Source organism: Saccopteryx bilineata, chromosome 1 (genome assembly GCF_036850765.1).
Source record: "Saccopteryx bilineata isolate mSacBil1 chromosome 1, mSacBil1_pri_phased_curated, whole genome shotgun sequence".
Classification (NCBI taxonomy): domain Eukaryota; kingdom Metazoa; phylum Chordata; class Mammalia; order Chiroptera; family Emballonuridae; genus Saccopteryx; species Saccopteryx bilineata.
This window is the reverse complement of record NC_089490.1, coordinates 299,132,364-299,151,646: the sequence shown is the minus strand read 5'-3', so window position 1 is coordinate 299,151,646 and position 19,283 is coordinate 299,132,364. Positions and strand designations below refer to the sequence as shown.

At 44.3% G+C, this 19,283-nt stretch overlaps 1 protein-coding gene across 1 annotated transcript in view; it reads right to left on the bottom strand.

The window, feature by feature from the left end:
• Positions 1-1,336: 1,336 nt before the first annotated feature.
• SPEF2 (sperm flagellar 2) overlaps positions 1,337-19,283 on the bottom strand; it is a 167,731-nt gene continuing 149,784 nt past the window's right edge. Inside the window, 6 exon segments of the mRNA XM_066244327.1 lie at positions 1,337-1,423; positions 4,770-4,772; positions 7,800-7,919; positions 8,079-8,263; positions 8,266-8,302; positions 14,202-14,381. Of these exon segments, the coding sequence (XP_066100424.1) occupies positions 1,337-1,423; positions 4,770-4,772; positions 7,800-7,919; positions 8,079-8,263; positions 8,266-8,302; positions 14,202-14,381 (612 nt within the window).

Sequence of the window (19,283 nt, the reverse complement as noted above, 5' to 3'; positions counted from 1 at the left end):
AACACCATTGAAAGCTGGCTATTATTTTAGTCTCAGGTTCTGGGCATAAAATTAAAGAAAGTATCACAAAATCCCTGACTTCATGGAACTTACAGTCTAGTGGAGTGAGTGGCTGACAAACACCAGAGTCAGTATATAGTTTGTGAGGTGTTGATAAGTACAATGGAGAATGACTGAAGTCAGGGCGAGCTATATGGTGGTGGTGTGTTATTTCTACTTTGTATTATGTGTTGATTGAAGACCTTACTGACATAATGTCATTTGGACAGAGACTTGAAGAAAGTCAGAGGGTAAGCCCAGATATTAAGTAGAAAAATTTTCCAGGCAGAGAGGAAAGACAGTGCAAAGGCCCCGAGTCAGGAGTGTGCATGGTGTGTTTCCAGAATCAACAAGGTGGATTTGCCCCTTAGCAGACCGGGTAAGGGGAAGAAGAGCCAGAGATGAGATCAGAGAGGTGGCAAGGGGTAAGATCAAGGTGAGGGCTTGGGCTAGACTCTGCATGAGATGGGATGCCAATAGAGGACTGGAGCAGGAGGGTGACATGACCTGACTTACAAAGGTCTCCTGTTAGCTGTGGACATTTTTTTTTGCAATAACTATGACCTATCCATGTGGTAATCAAGTGGACAGTGAAAGAAAAGTTTGCAGGATAGATGGGATTAGAAATTTCAGTGTTAGCTTCTAGATCACCCATAAATCATGGAAACGAATGAATCATCCAGGGATTGATTGTGCATAGAAGAGGCCCTCCAACATTTAGGAGATCCAGCAACGTTTATAAGGGGAGGATCCAGCAAGTGAACCCTGGAAGGAGTAATCAGTGTGGAGCCCCAGAGAGTGTTTCATAGGAGCCGAGCCACTGAGAATATGTTACCACTCACCTAAAAAATACTTTCTTGTGATAAACATCATTGAATTTGGTTTGCTAATTTAAACAACTAAAAAGATACAATTGTACATCTATCAATATAGGAAACAGCATATTCTACCACGAAAGGACTGTGAATGACTATACCAGCAGTTGATAATGTCGCATTCTCCTTAGCCAGTGGGATGAACCTTGGAATTTTACTGCACGTGGAACAAGGGCAACAAAAAGTCCACAGCAAAACTGCCCTGGTGTGGAGTTCTGGGGGACTTTTCACTGCATCTCCCTCACCCAGATGCCTCTCATAGGCATTGCTCATGTATTGATTCTTGAATATCTTATTCTGGTACCCTCATAACCTGTTGGGGGCCATTACACTTACAACAATAACACATATGACAAACACCATGTTTACATTTGATGTTGGAAGATTCATTATCAAATTATAAAAGTCACACTCTTCTGTTTTCACTTCTCCTATGTAAGTCTTGACGGAGATCTCTCTTCATCACTTCCTTGTACGTGTTCACTCCTTTGGAGAATCATTTTAATATCCTAAGAGAAGAGATTCAAAGAGAAGCTGCAAACATTTATAAATGACCAGATTAATGATTATCAAATTATGGCACTGATGAAACAGTAAGTAGGCTTTGATTTTTTTCTTGTGACAAAATTGTTCTCTATTTAGTTTGAATCTTGCCCTGCAACTTACAGGTCATACCCTTGAAAAAATATCAGAGATCCTGGAGCCTGCTTTTCCTCATCTAATGATGGAATTTTCATATTAGATTAAATAACATTTATAAAAGTAGCTGCACAGTTTAGTACAAAGTAGGTAAGCCATAAGATTATTACTTTATTAACAAATAAAAAGCAGTATTCACCTTCTATTAAAGGAAGGTTCTAATGCTGAATTAATCATGTCTATAACTTTGTGGTATTTTAGAACAGCAGATTATTGGGATGGGGGGCATTGTCACATTTCATCATGTATTTTTAAGATCAAGGATAGAAGGATCTGGTTTTTATCCACTTCAAAAACCCAGCTTGCTTACACTTTAAATCACAGATATTTTTTAAGGTAAACTTAGAACACTATCACAATGTCGAAGGAGTATAAAACCACATGGAAAATGGAAAATTACGTTTATGTGGCTTCCAGTTGGCCCCCACCTACCCTGACACACACACAAATTTAGGGAAGTGCATTAAGAATATGTTTCTCCAGAGCTGGGTTGCAAAGGTTTTAATTTGAATGTGGCCGCTGCACTCACGAGGACATGAATTTGTTCGGCCCAGTGACACACATTGCTTATACCAGTCACTCCCAGGAATCATAATGAATCACTTTCTTGAAGAAACTTTTCTTTGAAAACACAAACCTTCTACAGCCAAAGGCCAATAATCTTGAGTGAATTCAGTGAGAAGGAATGGTTGTTCACTACAGTGATCATACCCACCACAACCCTGAATGGCAGGTCTTCTTTGACTAGTACATTTACTATACCTAATAACTGACTATTGACTGTCAACTTGAGGATTAAGGAGTGAACTGATCTGTGATTATCTGACACTCCGTGGCATGGGGAGAATTATAAACTCCAGATATTTAAACCAATCTTGGCTAAGTTTATAGCTGAAATCACAGGCCATAATTTTCAGGAGCAGTTAACTGAAAAAAGCTTGGTTGAGAGAGTCTAGACATGTTTGATTGGGTGCTCTAGAAACCAAAGCACTGCAGCAGCCATCATATTTTGTTAGAAAGACAAGGCAGAAGATTGGAGCATAGTTGAAAGTCAGATACCTTGAAGACAAAATAGGATGAAAGTCCTTTCAGATCACACTTATATTTATAGGTGTTTTGTCTTTGTCTAATTGGATCTTCACAGAAAGTCTCCTGTGACATTCTGATTTTAACACTGAAAGATTTATTGTTACCTCCTATTGAACGGAAACCTTAATTTTAAAGTTTTATATGCTCAATTTAAAGGTTTGCTGAAAGAAATTTATATGTAGTTGGCATGTGTTTACCATAAAAACTACACTAGGTTGGTGCAGAAAATTGTGTTTCTGTGCATTTGTGAATGTGTACTGCTCACAAAAATCAGTGGATATTTCAAAATAAATATGAAGTGATAAAAAAACGAAGGATTTGATATTTTTTTATTAAACAAGAACATCAGAAAAGCAAACAAGTCAAAGAAAGTTGTTTAATTATGCACATGAGATGCAAACCCAACTTTTATTTCATTGGTGCAAATACACTATACAAAAGGCTGGACGTACTGGAGTATCTGCATGTTCCCTGGTCCCCTAATTGTATTTGTCATAGGAAATTAATTGACTTTTCTCACTATTAACTAAGTGCCAGTATTCTCATTGATCTGGCCACATTTAAGTGGAGCATTTCCTTAACAATTTAGGAACACTATTTGAAAATAACCTTTTTGTGTAAGATACAAGAAAACAGGGGTTAAATAAGTGACTTTGATTGAATAACTGTAAAATCCAACATAAAATCAGAATTTTCCACATCAGTATTTTCCATGTGGGTTTTTCTGGGATGTCAGTCTGAACCTTCTGTTCCCCACGGCACTGCACTGGTGACAGCCTCTTTTTCTCTCCAAGAGCAGATGCTGAGATCAAGAAATGTCATGCCACGTACAATGTTACAGAGCTCAAGAATATTTCCCACGCACTGCAATTACCAACATACCACTCCTGATAATAGTAATAATAGTACTAGTTAATATTTATTGAATGATTTGTGTCTGCCAAGCACTTTTATATGTATTAAGTAATTTAATCCATACAAGAACCCTATGAGGGGCCCTGGCCAGTTGGTTTAGTGGTAGAGTGTCGGCCTGGCGTACAGGAGTCCTGGGTTCGATTACCGGCCAGGGCACACAGGAGAAGCACCCATCTGCTTCTCCACCCCTCCCCCCCCTCCTTCCTCTCTGTCTCTCTCTTCCCCTCCTGCAGCCAAGGCTCCATTGGAGCAAAGATGGCCCGGGCGCTGGGGATGGCTCCTTGGCCTCTGCCCCAGGTGCTAGAGTGGCTCTGGTCGCAACAGAGCAACCCCCCAGAGGGGCAGAGCATCGCCCCCTGGTGGGCGTGCTGGGTGTATCCCCATCAGGCGCATGCGGGAGTCTGCCTGACTGCCTCCTCGTTTCCAAATTCAGGAAAAAAAAACAAATAAAAAAAACAAATAAAAAGAACCCTATGAGATATGTATGGTAAGTAACCCTATTTTACAGATGGGGAGTCCAAGGCACCATGAGGTCACTTGTTGAAGATCACACAATCTGTAGGTGTGAACCCTAAATACTAATTGGGTTCAATCAGTGTTGTCCCCAGCCCACTCTCTTAACCACAGAGCCAGGCCCCCCCTTCCCGCCCACCCAGCAGGAGCAAAAGTAAAACATATAAAAATAAATATGCATACTTGACTTTTTCAAATACTTATTTTTAAAATGTTGCTGCTTCCAAACATGCACCTTGTAAACAGATCTGGTAGCCACCAGGACTGTTAGGCAACAACCTTCATTTCCCACTGTTTATAACAGCAAACAACATTTTAACCTGAAAAACCACATTCTAGCTTTTGCTCTACTTATCTTGAGATCTTCAAATAACATCACTGTGGTTAAAGTTCATTTTAAAATGCAATCTATTTATTTGTACATGGCTATCTGGAACAAAAATGATGACAAGACTAGTGCCCGACTCTTCAGAGATTTTTCTTTTCCTTTTTTTCCTTTTCCCCCTTTTCTTTCTTACCCCCCCCCTCTTTCTTGCTTTCCTTTTCTGCTTAGTGAAAATGAGAATAGAACATGGTACTGGAAAGGGAACTTCTTTCATTTTAGAATAACAGAATTAAAATTAAGTCTTTACAGATCACAGGCTCGCCTCCCCTTGATTTGCAATCATGAGTGAGTCCTGATTAAGGTGGTCCACAGCCCTCTCATTAGCATCCTTAGTGGAGCAACAAGGAGGAGAAGTGAAGGTCAAGGAGAATGAAGAAGCTGACTCAGCAGAAGCACTCTGGCAACAAAGGAGTGAGACTGAAGGGACTGACTGACAGGCAGACAGACAACTCTCTCTGTGTTCTTAGAGTGTCAGGCCATCCTGGGACTGTGAAACTCAGTCACTGGGGCCAGACACCAAGGGGTCCTGTACACCAGGGAAGACTGGGGAACATGCAGAGGTAGTCTAGGGGTTCAATATGTCAAAGTGCTTCTGGAATACAGTGGGTACTGGCCCAAATGTTAGCTATCCTGCCACCCTGGAGACAGTGCTGTGCAGAAAAGACCTGTGCTGTCCAAAATGCCAGTAGGACTTCAGCTGAGGTGCGCTGCAAAGTGATGAAACTCCTTACCAGATAAGGTGAGTGCACAAATTTCAAAGTCCACGAGGACCTCAGCTTCCCCAGCGTCAAAACACTGCCTCAGGAGGCTGGCTCTCGGAGCAGTCATTGAGGGCTGTGTTCCTTTCTCAAGAAAGGGATGAAAAGAGCCTTCTCTGCAAGCGAATCATATTTAGTCATTCTGGCAGAATCTGGATGATCCCAAATTGCCCTGGCATTGTAGGGAGTTTTTTCTCCTACTCATGGTATCGCTTTATGCTCCTACTTATTTTTGGAAATATAAGATGAATCCTATTACCCATAATTCCAAGGGATTTTGAAAGTAATTTTACTGGTTCAAAATAAAAGGGCTCTTCCCTGGAACATGGGACAGAACACACAGGATGAAATACAGTCTAAAATGATGGGTTTCTGGAACCCATTGCACACAGAATGGTGTTTGACAAGAGGGAAGAGGAGGGCATATTCCACAGCTGGTGACTCCCTCATCCCATCCCACGAGTGACACTGACCCACCTGCCTCTCACCAACCCTTTGTCTAGTTCTGATGTGCTGTGTCCCCACTTGTTCTGGGGCCGTACTGATCTATGCCTTCCTCATCTGAAGTGGGAAAGAAAGCTGATTTTATTAATGGAAATGTGAAACACAAGATGATGAAAAGAGATATACAATATACTAGTTTCAGTGCAAACAGCAAATGTTTGTAGAATGTATGAATACAACAGCTTGGGATAACTGCCAACCATGTTTCCAAATATTTCAGATCTATCTAAATAAAGGGAAATAATAATTGCTAAAAGGGTCCTATCAAACATAGAGGCATAATGATATGATATGGTTAAGAGACCAAGAAACACTTAAGGGTGAAGAAATTAATACCTTCTCACACCCCAGTTCAGAAGCCGATCTATTCTCCATTGCTTTTTAAGTCAAATCCAGATTTCACTGGGTGACCTCTGGGCTCACCACAATCTGGCCTGATCTTACAGTTCTGATGGGATCACTGAGCCTTCCACAGATCGCTGTTTGGCTGGTCAGGTCCTGATCCTCCCCTGTGTCCATGGTCCGCACCTTTGCCCCCTCCTTACCTCCCACCCAGCATGCTGCCTCCTCTGCACCCAGCACCAAAAGCCAGCTAGATATCCTCTCCTTTCCCTCTGCTTTCCAGAACCCTGGCCATCCTTAAAGGCTCAGCTTCCAGCACACACATACAAAGAAGCCCCATGTTCTGAATTCTATAATTGTGGACTTGCATGGTTTACCATAAATCATTCTCCTGTAACTCCTGCATAAAAAATTCTCTTGCAGACATGAGTGGATTGCTTTCTTGGGAGCAGCAATTGTGTTTGCACTCATTCTGTCCCCCATGGATCCTTGTATTACTGGCATCAGTAGTAAGTGTTGACCAGTAATCAGAACCGCCATCGTTTCTGCAGCATTTGCTATGTGTCAGATACTGTGGCAAGTGCTCCAGACCACAATCTCATTTAATCCTCACCACAACCCTTTAAATAGGAGTGGCTCTTATCCCTATTTAATATACAAGAAAGCCAGGATCAAGAAGTTAAAGTAATGTATCCAGGGAGTGATGAAGCTGAGATTCAGCCCTGTGACTTTCTGCTTCTAGAGTCCGTGTGCTTACATGCTATAATCACACTTTACTATTAGAAAGCCCTAAGGTCTGTTAGCTTATTAGAGACCAGTTCCAATTATTACTAGTAAACGTAATAAAAAAAGACCACCAATTTTGAACAAATAAATCTAGATACAAAGATATTTAAGTCTAGAAAGTCTAATTTTGAGGCATAGGTAGTTCTCACTGAAAAGTCAAGAGAAATGCATCTTATACCACCTGGATTTCATCAGTGTAAAAAAGTGCTTTTATCTTAAACTCAGAAAACACTTTTTAGTCCAATAAACAACTAGCAGGAGCCAAATTAGGGAACTTTATGCTGTTGAGCCGGCATGTGAGAGGGTACAGGGACTTGCCACGTTCTGAAAGGAGTCACCTCTGCCTTCCTCAGCCCTTGCTGGTGGAGACCTGGGACGGGCCACAGTTGGGCACATTTGGCACCTGGGATTGCAACTTCCTTGGTTGCTGTGTGAGCTCTGAGCTGCAGCTCTTTTTTTCATCCATCCTTCCTTCTGCTGGGTTAGTCAGTTAGTCAGTCTGTACGGGTTTTGTCCTCAGTTTTCTCATCTTGAACAGTTTCCCTGGTGGAACTGGCACCTAGCCTTTCTTAGGTACTGTGACTATATGTACCACATAGACCATTGTGTATGTACCATGAACGTGCCGGCCCCTGGCTGGGGATCTTGGTCTCCTCCACCTGCATCCCTAGTGCTGACTGCTGTCTCCATTGCGCCTGGCCTTCCTGCCCTTGGGCACTGAAGGCTGGTGTCCTCGCCTGATGCTATAACCAGCTGAGCTTCCCTGGACCCCGTTCTGGCTGAGTACAACCTCTTCCCACCCTCTGCTAGTCTACATTTGCAAATACCACCCCCACCCCATGCCCTGAACCTGAGTTCAGCCCAATGCGGATGCCTTTGGGAAGTACTCAGGGCTATTTTATAGTTTGGGTAGCTTGAAATCAGGTCCTAAATAAATGGATGCTTCAAAAGAACAGTAACTTCCATTGGCTCCAGATCCTTGGAATTCAGGTCCTGAAATACTTTTACAAATTTCTTTTTAAAAGATAAACAATGGAATTAATGATTTTACCATTCTGCAAATGTTAAAAAATGGTATTTTACTTAATAAAGAAATTTCATGAAAATTTTTACTCTCTAACTGCAGCAACTTTTCTCATGTACAGGTTTGCCCCCTCCCCACGTCTGACGAACCTCTGAGAAAACGTCCTCTGTCTGCACGTGGCTGGCAAACTGGCTGGCGTCCTGCACTTTGTTTTCTCCTTGGAACACTCTGAGCAACGTTTCCAGAGAAATCTTTTCAGTGTTGGCGTTTTCAGGAATTTCTTCTTCCTTTTCCCTCCTTTACTCGCTTAGAAAGTTCTCCTTGGTTTCAGGAATTCCTGAATCGGACTCATCATGTCAGTGAAGGAGTAGGTCTGCCTGGATAAAGGATGGGACCACGAAGTCAGACGCAGGTCTTTTCGTCATGGAGACATCTGAAAAGCACCAATTCTGCCACACACTTTTTATGCCCTGGCATGACAGTGCCTGCCACCAGCTAGCTACACACAGTCTAGAAGAAATGATGTTCGCTAAACTGGAAGTCACAGAACCCTCGACAAGTCCTGCTGTAGTCTGGGAGAGCCCCTGGTGTGAGATGTGTCTTAGTCATGCTCTACGTGTTTTGACTCATTGCCAAGCGTGTCAGATTCTTCAGGAAATGGGCACTGGAATGAATGCCTCCATATTTGTGTTGATTTATAACAAAATTTGCCTCTAGAAATTGACTACAGATGAGAAGTCACAGCAAGTTCATTTCTCAAGTTTGCTAGATTATAAGTAAAATAAATATTTGTTTGGATGCTGGAAGTTAAACCTGACTAAACAGTCAGAAGGCAAAAGAGAAAACAAACTGAATATAGAAAGTCAGGTTGTGATTCTTATACTGCTCTTTGGAACTTGGCTGGGAGTCATGAACTCAGGCACTGACGTTCTGAGGATGGTAAAGAGTACATTGCTTCTGCTCTGACTTATGTATCAAAAACCTGAAAAATATTCTTACTCTTTGACTCAATAGTTATAGATTGAAAAATTTATTCTAAAAAAATAATAGTCATGTGCACAAAGACTTTTGTATATGATGGTCATTCAGTGTTCTTTACAGCAAAAATAAAACCTATGGTTCAAAAAAATGAAGAAATGATGATATAAATTATAATATTTTTTCCATAGCAGAAGACTATACGGCCCTGAAAATTTTGGTTTAGAAATTGAATACCTAGTGACATGAGAACAGAGTTAGAATAAGTACAAAAAGAAAACAGAACACAAAAGAATGAATATACTAAGATTTTAATTTTCTTATATTTCTCTACTTATTAGTGAAAACAGAAACAGATACAACAAAGAGTTAACAGTGGTTACCTCCAAGCAGTGAAACAGGTAGTTTTATTATTTTTTACTTTGTTTTGTACTTTCCAAATCTTGACAGATTTGTAGTTATTGAATTTACTATAATAAATGTGTGTGTGGTTCTGGTGATGCTGTCACCGACATTTAGGGATCTGCTACAGGAAAATGGGCATTAACAGGATGTCGACTGGCCTGATGTCAGAGAACACCTGGGTTTTGATTCTTTGCCTCAAGAAAGGAAAAGTACTAATCTAGGATTAAAAATAAGAGAAGGGTGCCAATATCTTCAAATTCAATTCAGGAGAAGCATTAAGTGCATAGACCATGCATGTTCTTTCTAAATACTTACATAAATCCCATGAATACAAGGATTAGGATGTAGGATAGAATTTAACCTGTTGTAGTCCTTAGTCCTATCTATAGGGGTTTGTAGCAGCTGTAGGCAGTGTCATGAAGACATGTTGCATTTTTTCTAGCTTTGAGTGGGTAGGATCTCTACATCCTTTGGTAAATTGGGAATTAAATCTAGTTGAGAGAGAGAGAAAGAGATCATCTTCCAGGTGAAAGATTTTGGAATTAAGTCTGTCTGTCTGTCTACCCATCCATCCATCTTTTTCTCCATTTTAAACAACTGAAATGCTGCATGGCAGAAATGTGAAATGACCTCTGTCTGCACCTAGGAAACTCGGTGAACTTCACACTGGCTGCCCATCAGTAGTTTCCCAGGACAATACAACACTTAGAGAGCGACCAGCTGTCCAGAGGCCGGCCATAATCATCATGGGATTAATATATTTTTCATTTTAGCTAAAAGGTCCCTATTTCAATATTTGAAATCTTAACAAAGTATCCTTAACTTACTCATGTCAGAGGATGCAATTTAAATGTTTGCCATTTTGCTGTCGAAGGGGTTGGGACAGAGTAGAATTAGTGGTTTGGAGGGAGGGGAAGGAAGGGAGCGAGGTGGAGATGGAGACCAAAGCAGCCAGCTCAGCATCCCGGCAGGACCACGAGGCACGGCAAGGGAGATTTCTCCAACAGATGTCTGGGAAAGACCCCGATTTTGAATGTAGGTGTGTGATCAAAACCACGGATGCCAGATTCGAGGGGAGCCAGTGCTTCTGAATAAGCAATTATTGGTGGCATCAAAATTCTGTGTGAGCCCCATTATCATCAGATCGCGACACTAGCAAACATGACATCACATTTGGCTAACTCTCAGAGGCAGCCCTGAGCACGCCCAGCACACATGCCTGACCACGCCTCTGTATTCCATCTGTTCAGACCCCCATCACAGGGGCAGCACATGTCACTAATGGAACTAATGTAGGCTAAGTGTCAAAGAGCAAACCAGAATACAATTTGTGTGTTTTGAACCCCAGGGCCTCAAACACTCTGCTAAGTGACTTGAATAAGACTTTCAAAATGTGGGAGATTCAAGCTCACAATTTTCTAAATTGCCACATCCTAACCCCACACTACATAGATCAGAATGAACCAATTTCCAGAATGTCAATTTATTTAAACTTTCACTGAGAATACTGCCTACTCATCAATGCTTTGCTTTTGAACGTCTTTTAAATTACCCAAGAAGAAGTGGATTTGAACAAAAGGTCTGCGCCACATCTGAAAGAACAGCTTGAGTCTCAGAAACGGAGTCAGAAAAAATGAAATATTGGGGAGATTTCTAGTTGTTTACGTGGAAAGCAAAAGCAGAGCTCTGATTCAGTGAACACGGGTCAGTGAACTCATTCAGTGAACACGGATCTGCTGGAGGTGTTATTTCCAAGCAGGCTCGTTATGGCTTCCTGGGATGAGGTTGCCCAGGAAACTAGAACACAGCTCTGGAAAGGGCACAGAAACAGAGAAGCATGATAGAAACAGGATGGCAGCACAAGCAAGAATGAGGGAGGTGGGTGGATTCTGTACGTCGAAGCTCCTAGGACACGCTCCAAGCCAGGAACAGGCCTGCCATGTGGAGTGAAACACGTGTGTTCCACACCTCTGGCCCCTCACAGGTTCCCTCTGGTGTCCGATACTTGTGGGCCAGTTCTGGTGCAGTGTTCTCGGGCTTTTGAAGAGCTCTTGAGAGAAGCATGGCAGGAGAGCAGCTTCCCAGAGGGGGGCAGCAGCTGACCTTGAATGAGTGATTCAGGGATGGAAGGGAGTCAGTGCTCTGCAGGAGCTGGGCTGGCTGCTACCCACCAACAGTCCTAGCAAAGGTTCCCTTCTCCCCTGGCCTTTCTGGCTCATTGCAGTTCCTACACCTGTTTGTGCCTCTGCCTGGAATGCCTATTCTCCTCTGCTTTACCAGAGTGGATTCCATTCGTTCCCCTCTCTCTTCCTCCCTTCTGTCCTGCCATGGCTACAAATAATTGGACACTTGCTACGTGGCAGCCACTTCGGAGTAACATCTTGTCCCAGACTCAAGGTACAAATGACTGAGCAGTAGGAGTTGATAGATAAGCAAAGCCCTTCCTGAATAGCTAGCTCCCCTTCTCGCCTCTTTTGTTCCCCTGTGGTCTGGTCTCAGGGCGGCAGCCTAAGAAATCCCACACACTGGGTCAGGTGGCCACACTCCAGGAACTTATCCTCTGATCACTTGGCAGAACCAAGGCCTGCCACGCCCTCTGAGCGCTCTCCCCCTCACTTTCCTTTCTGACTGCTCATCCAGCTCACTGCTCTCCAGCTACAATGGCTGACGCTCTGTTCCGTGGAACAGACCAGGCGTGGCCCCGGTGTAGGACTTCCGTTGTCTTCACTTGAAATGCTGCCCCTCAGAGATCCACAATGCTCCCTCACCTTATCCAGGCCTCTGTGTGTCTCATCACAGACAGACCATCTGTGACCACCCTCCCTAGCAATGCCACCCTACCCCGACTCCTGTATTTACTCCTGTGGTCTCTTTTTCCCTATAACATGTTAGCATTTGGCGTAGTTGATATTTTACCCATTTTATCTCCAGGTCAAGGGTTGTCCCCAGCTCAGAGGTGCTGGATAGATACCTGTTGAGTGACTGCATTTGAGCATGCGATGGTGTTTCAGGCAGCCCAGCTGGGAGGGTGCTCAGTGTTGCTTGTGGGGTCAGTGGGAGCTTCATGGATGGTCTGGCAGCTGAAACCAGCCTTGGACACTGGGGGCTGGGGGGGAGGGGGCTTGGAGCCTTCCAGATGAGATGAGGGTGCTCCAGATGGAAGAAATAGCAAGAGCAAAGATAGGGAAGTGGGAAAGAAGGCGTAAACCTCGCTTCTGACTGGTAAGGCCTCATGTTAATATGTCCTTTGTTCTATATTCCCTCCTTGTTTGGGACATCATTGATCCATTCTCTCCTGCATGAATAAGGGAAATTAGATGGAGTCCCTTCAGGGAAGCAAATTTGTTTTTTTCTATGCAGAGAGTGATTTACAAAGCTAACTAATTAAGCTAACTAATTGATCAATTCATTCAATGAAAGATTTACTGAGCTCTGTCCCAGTAATTCAGGTTCAGGGTTGCCGCAGGTTTGGGAACACAGAACAAGACAGATGGCCCTTCCCTGAGCACAAGGCGCTTACTTCCCAGAAAGGAAGCTGACCTGAAGAAAGAGTTACCTATGAGGATTGATATAAAGGGAGAAGCACAGAATGCTTTGAGGACGCAAAGCTGGCGTGTCCAACACCATCGCAGGTCAGAGAAGGTCTGGTGGGGGGTAGACATTGAATTGAGACCTCATGGCAAGCAATGTGTGGTCCTGTCAGAGTTAGGGTAGGGAGGCCAGTTTCCAGGCAGATGCAGACTCATCCTGGAAAAGAAGCAGCCACAGCTCCAGGGAGGAGGGGACATATCTAACTCCTTACTTATCTGGGAAAATCTAAACTGGGCTCCCTGCTGTCTAAGAAGACGGCATTCTCAGGTGGAAATGAGCACGCCTTTCTGAACTTATCGCTGTGTACATGTTGAAACGATGTCTGTGGTACATCGGGTTCAAGAGCCTTGAGTGGTCAGCTTACTCAGCCTCTGTCTGGCCCTACTATGGCCCTGATGGTGGGGAAGGTCGGCCGGCTCATCGGCTTAAGGACGCAATGTAGGGTTGTGTCTAAGAGCCTATTTCTTTCCAGATGTGAAAGCTGGTCCAGGAGCTTCCTATCCCTCCCCCCACAAGGAGCCCAGCATGTTCTATTTCGACAAACACGTGCGAAAGGAGAGTGTGGCTGAGACTTCTGAGGAGCTCAGACTGGGCGGCACCCCTGTCCTGTCTGAATCCACCAAGGAAGGACAGAGAAAAGTAATCTATCATGAAAGTCACAGCTCTGTCCCCAAAAGATCAGGCCAAGACTCAACTGTCATGCCAGTTGGCATCCAACAAGTAAACTAATTAGCACCCTGTTCTGGGCTTTTCCACCTAAAGAACCCAGGGAATGCCAACCCTTTAGAGATCTAAGGGGAATGTGAGGCTTTATTAAATATCCAGCTTCCTTGTCCTTACATGCAGGTGACACAAAGTGCCTGTGGGTTTCAGGTGCCTGGGCTTTGCCATGGAACACGATTAGTGTCACGTATATGTGGGATGTGTCTAGGGACTGAGTTTGTTGTACATTAAAGTGTGACAAATAGATTGGTTTGATACCCAGTTCTTTCTCATTTATCAGGATTAGCACTTCTTGCAAAACAACGGCTATCCCTTACAAAGAAAACTTGGATTCCACCAAGAAACTTTGGGCAAACTTTGATTTTGCTATAAAAGTATTTTTTTGGACAATGTGTCCCCTGTTCTTGATTCAATTGAATAAAGCTTTGTTGAAGACCTAGCATATTAAAGCTTTGTGTTAGGTACCCAGGAAAATACAGAAATGAAAAGAACCCAGTCTCTGTTGTTAGAAGTTTAGGATCTCCTGGCATCGCCCTCCAGACCCCAGGGCTGGGCCATTTTTGGAACTCGATTACCTCTTTGGTAGTCTGAGTAGCAGGTTTGATTGGTTGGAAGATGTGAGTCCTGGTGGCCACACTGAGGGCCCTGTAGACCCCTTCCACAGGGTCTGGGTGGCAAGCAAAATAAAGCAGCATCTGTGTGTAGTCAAGCAAGGGCGGGTCTTTCTTATGGTCAGCAAGCAGCCTGAAGAAAAACTATCACAAAAAAAGAATTTCAACCAAACATCAAAGGCATGGACTCCAGTATTAGTAGACAGATAACGAGGAAGCACTCTCTCCTCAGTGGCTTTAAAATGAGGTGGCTTTCTGAACAATGGTATTAGCATCTTTAGGAAAGAATTTGCTAATAAAGAGGTGGGGACTACATGACATGTAGGGAAAGTGAACCACAGGAGCAAGGACCCCTCTGTCTGTCCTTAGCACCATCCTGACAAACTGGCCCTGACTCCTGAAGAGGAGGCTTCTGATGCACCTCTCTTTGCAGGAAGTAAGGAGGGGAAGGGAACAGTGCAGGACGCTAGCTATTACAACCTTTAAACTGGCCCACCTTGCTCTGAACTTCAATGTGACTTCCTCCAGTGTGGGCTCCCCTCCAGGGAGAGAGGCTGTTGACTGCTGGGTATCAGTTTGGTTGGCAAGTCTCGCTCTCATTTCAGGGGCTGAACTGAGGGTCAGCTCTACGCACAGTCTCTGGTGCATTTGGCTGCAGGAGGAACTAGTAGTTGGGAACCTAATAACCTCTGGTCGAGGCCTGAAAAGTCGAGGCCAAAGCCTGGGACACACAGGCCCCCACCTGAGACCTGTGTGGTTTTTTCTGGCAAGATGGCTAGCTCTTCTCAAACATGTGCATACAGCGACCCAGAGAATCTTTTGAAAATGCATATTCTAAGTAAACAGATGGTGCCGGAGCAACCTAAGGCTCTCTGTGTTTGGGCAGCTCCTAGGAGATTCCACTGCTGCTGGTCCTGCCCACACTTGGAGAAGGAAAGGCCTTGATCCAGGTCCCCTGTTATTTTCCATTACCAACAGTCTATACAACCATGAGCAAATCTAATCAGACATACATGAAATTGGAAAAAGAAGTTTCTGTTATTTGACAAAAAAAAATTGAATAAAAATAAGTTATAGGAAAATGCATAAAATATGTTATGCTAGCAAAGCAGAAAAGAATCCAAGAGGTCAATGGGATCTGCACGTTCATTCGTTGTTCAGCCACCCTTCCATCAAACGTTCTCGGAGTGTCTGTGGGAAGGCAAGCACAGAGAGGGGCGGGCACCCTCAGACACTGAGGCATCCTTATTTTTTTCAGGGCTCATCCAGGACCATGTGTTTTCTTCATCTCCTCACTTGCCTTTGAGTTTCTTCAGGGGAACCCAGCAGAACTAGGAGCAGAGGGGGGGAGGTACCGACACTCATAGATGGGAGACCATAGCATTGACCTTGGCTGCTTATCTCCCATTTCGTTCACAGGAATCACTGGTTATCACTGGTTTTCACTGGTTTTTAGAAGCATTTCTACTGAATTGCTCTGATAAGTGTGATGCAGGTACAACACAGCATTATTTCTGTTAGCAAAGAAGTAGAATACAATATATTGAAGGGAGGTGTGCAAAAATAAAGTATGTTGGCCTGTGGACACTTTCCATAACTGCATAGGCATATTAAGCCAATGACTTGAACATAGGTTTCCTATGTTCTTAAGATCACTGAAAATATTGTAGTCAGCAGAATTCTAGGACGGCCTCAAAAGACCCCCCCCCCCCCAGTACATGTCCTGTATCCTTCCCTCTCCTCCAGTGTGGGCAGAACCTGTAAATGAGACAGGAAAGTCTTCCCATGAGCAGGCTCCCGTATGTGGCAAAGGTAAAGGGGTTGGCAAAGGTAAAGGGATTCTGTGATACAATTACAGTTCTTAATCAGTTAATTCTGAGTTAATCCAATGGGAGCCTGATGCTGGGCCTGACTTAATCAGGTGAGCCCTTTAAATGAAAGGACCCAGGACTTAGGGGAGATTCAAAGCCAGAGAGATGCAGTTCCACTGGCTTTGAAGAGACAGACTGTCAGGTTGTGGAGGGAGCCACATGACAGGTGACACCAGGTAGCCTCTCAAAGCTGAACATCTCCACCCTACAATGCACAGATCTGAATTCTGCCAACAACCCATCTTGGAAGCTGGTCTTGGAACTAATCTTGAAATTAGCTTCCAATGAGGTTGTAACCCCACTGATTTCTTTATTTCAGCCTTGTGAGACCCTGAGCAAAGGACCCAGCGAAGCCATGCCTGGACTTCTGATTTACAATAACTGTGAGATAATAATTACACACTGCCGACTACTTATTGACCAACTGTGATATGCTAGGCATGCACTAGTCTAGATGCTGAAGATGCGTTCACTGGAAAGGGAGAAAGACGTCTGCTCTTGAGGCACTCATTTTCTACATGGGGAAGACAGAAAATAAAGAACAAATAAAATAAATCAAGGTAATTAGATGATGAGTATGGAAACACAAAGAAAAAAAATCCCACAAGGTTGAAATCAAGAAATCAATGGGGTTACAATCACATCTAAGGCTAATATCAAGATTGGTTCCAAGACCAGCTTCCAAAGTAGGTTGTTGGCAGAATTCAGGTCAGAAAAAGGGGAACTGAGACTGAAGGGGGGATAGGTGGCAAACATGCGAAGGTGAAATTTGAACAGAGTTTTGGGGGGAGCAGGGATTCAAGACACCCCGGGTAAGAGCGTGACAGGCAGAGGGAAGCAATGAGAATAGTGTCAGAGGTGGGTGTCTGCCTTACACTTGGACCAGCAGGGAGGAGACCAGTGCAGCCGAGACAACAGTAGGCAGGGACAGAAGAGCAGGAGACAGGGAGAGAGAGGAAGAGTCAGGAGGTGCAGGGTCAGGCTGACTGGTAAGGACGTCAGCTTTTTGTAGGAGTGACAGGCAGAGCTGTTGGAGTAGCAGCAGCCAGGATCTGCCACTGATTGGAGGCCAGAAAAGGGAGAAACAGAAAAACATTACGAGCTTTTGCAGTCATCCAGGGAGAGTTGACTGTGGCTTGTTTCAGTGACAAGCAGCAGTTGGAAGAAGTGGTCTTATCCTGGATATAATAAGAAGTGGTTTTATTCTGTCTACCAGGATTTCCAGGATTGGAGGAGGGTTGGATAAAAAGGAGAACTCAGGATGACTGCAATGGTTTTGGCTTAAGTGACGGGAAGAGCTGGCCCTGATTGAGAAGGAGAGAGCTTCAGGTGAGGATGGGAACGGCGGTGTGGCGGGGATGGGCAATCCGGCACCTAATTCTGGACATGGCGAGTGTGAGATGTCTACTAGACATTCAAGAGAAGTCAAACAGGCAATTGCATCTGAAAGTCTATCGTTTGAAAGATTTGAGATAGAAATAGACGTTTGAGATTTGTTAGAAAATGGCTAGTACTACAACCACGAGTGTGGCTTCCATAAATATTAAAAGAGTAACAGAAGAATTTCACATGGATGGAAGCTGTGGAGAAGAGATTGAGACAACACCTGTGGATTTGAATATAGCAAAATTCAGTTGACTTTTCTCAGGCTATCCTGAAGGACTTTTGAAATACTGGAATAGTTGCTGTGGGTGTTGACTATGTGGAAATATGTGTGGGAAGCTAGGACACAGCCTGTTGAAACACATCAGTCACTGTGTGTTGTCACTGTCAGGGTACAAGGATGTGACTGCAACACAGACATGTCCCAGGGATCCTTTTCTGGATGTCGCTGGCCTTTCATCCAGTGCCTGGACTCTGAGGTCATCCAAGCCCAGCACAGTGGTCATGGCCCATCTCTAGGAGTCACTGCTGGGTGTGGCCCGAGGCAGGTCCCAGATCATGGAAAGCATAGATGACAAAGCAGGGGAGTGGAAAGGACCTAAGATTGTAGCCCATGCCTTCTCCTTGAGAGGATGCAGGGGCCTGGAATGGAAAGGACCTGCCCAGAGCCCCACAGTGAGTCATGGCAGAACAGAGAACAGAGTCCACGGAGCCTGACCCTCAGAACACCCTCTTCATGGGGCCCTCCCCCCTCCCTCAATTTAGTCTTTTCTATTCTCATTACAGCTGACAAGGTATACTCATCTTGCTTTATGTTTTCCCTTTGCACCATTTTTATTAGTGTGTTAACCATTAACCATTCTTTTGTCACATACAGTCAGCACAGTTGGTGTCTGTTCAGCTAACACATGTAGAGTCACTCCCTCATTCTTCACAACAACCCCATCACGAAGGGGTTGAAATGGCACAGAGCTTAGGTCACTCCATCAGGACCTTGGAGCTTGTCAGCACAGGGATCTGTACTTTTAATCCCAGTTTAAGAGCACTGAGAGTTATGCAATGCTGAGCATCCAGAGGGAGCTGGAAAACACTGCCCCTTTCTCTTCTTCTGTCTTCTGGGCATCACACATACACACACAAGGGCGCACACACATGGGTGTGCACGCATTCACACACACATACACACATGGGCACGGGCACACACACACACATCTATCAGCCACCCTTTGCCCCATTAGAGCACTTTTTTCTCAGGCTTCACAGTCCTGCCTCTGTTCCCAACTTGTCCCTTTTCTCCCTGTCACTTTTCAGCCGTTTGGGCAGCAGCAGGTGGGGGCCACTCCCTTCCTTGGAACCCAAAGGCTTGCCTGCTTCGCTGCCTCACATCCCAGGGGCTGACCTGCTCTGTCTGCCTTCCAGATTTAGAGGTTAGAAGAGCAGCGCCTGCCCTTCGACATTTCTAAAAATTTCTGTCTGAAAAAGAAGGAGCTATTCAGCCTGCCGATTTCTTCCCAAATAATGAAGAATCTGTTTATGTGGTTGCAGACTTGTCCACAAAATCACAGAGAGATGGACTCCCAAAGCTGTACAGGAGAATCAACCTCAGTCCCCAGTTTCACATCGTAAAAAACCAACAATAGCAAAACGAAAAGTTGCCCTAAAACTGCCAGCCTCGTGGCTTGGGCACTTATGGTAACTCTCTGGCCCCTTCTCCTCCCTGCTCGCCAGACAGTGTCCGGCATAGGTGCTCAAAAATGTGCAACCCGTTCAGGGAAATAGCTCTCTTTGAGAT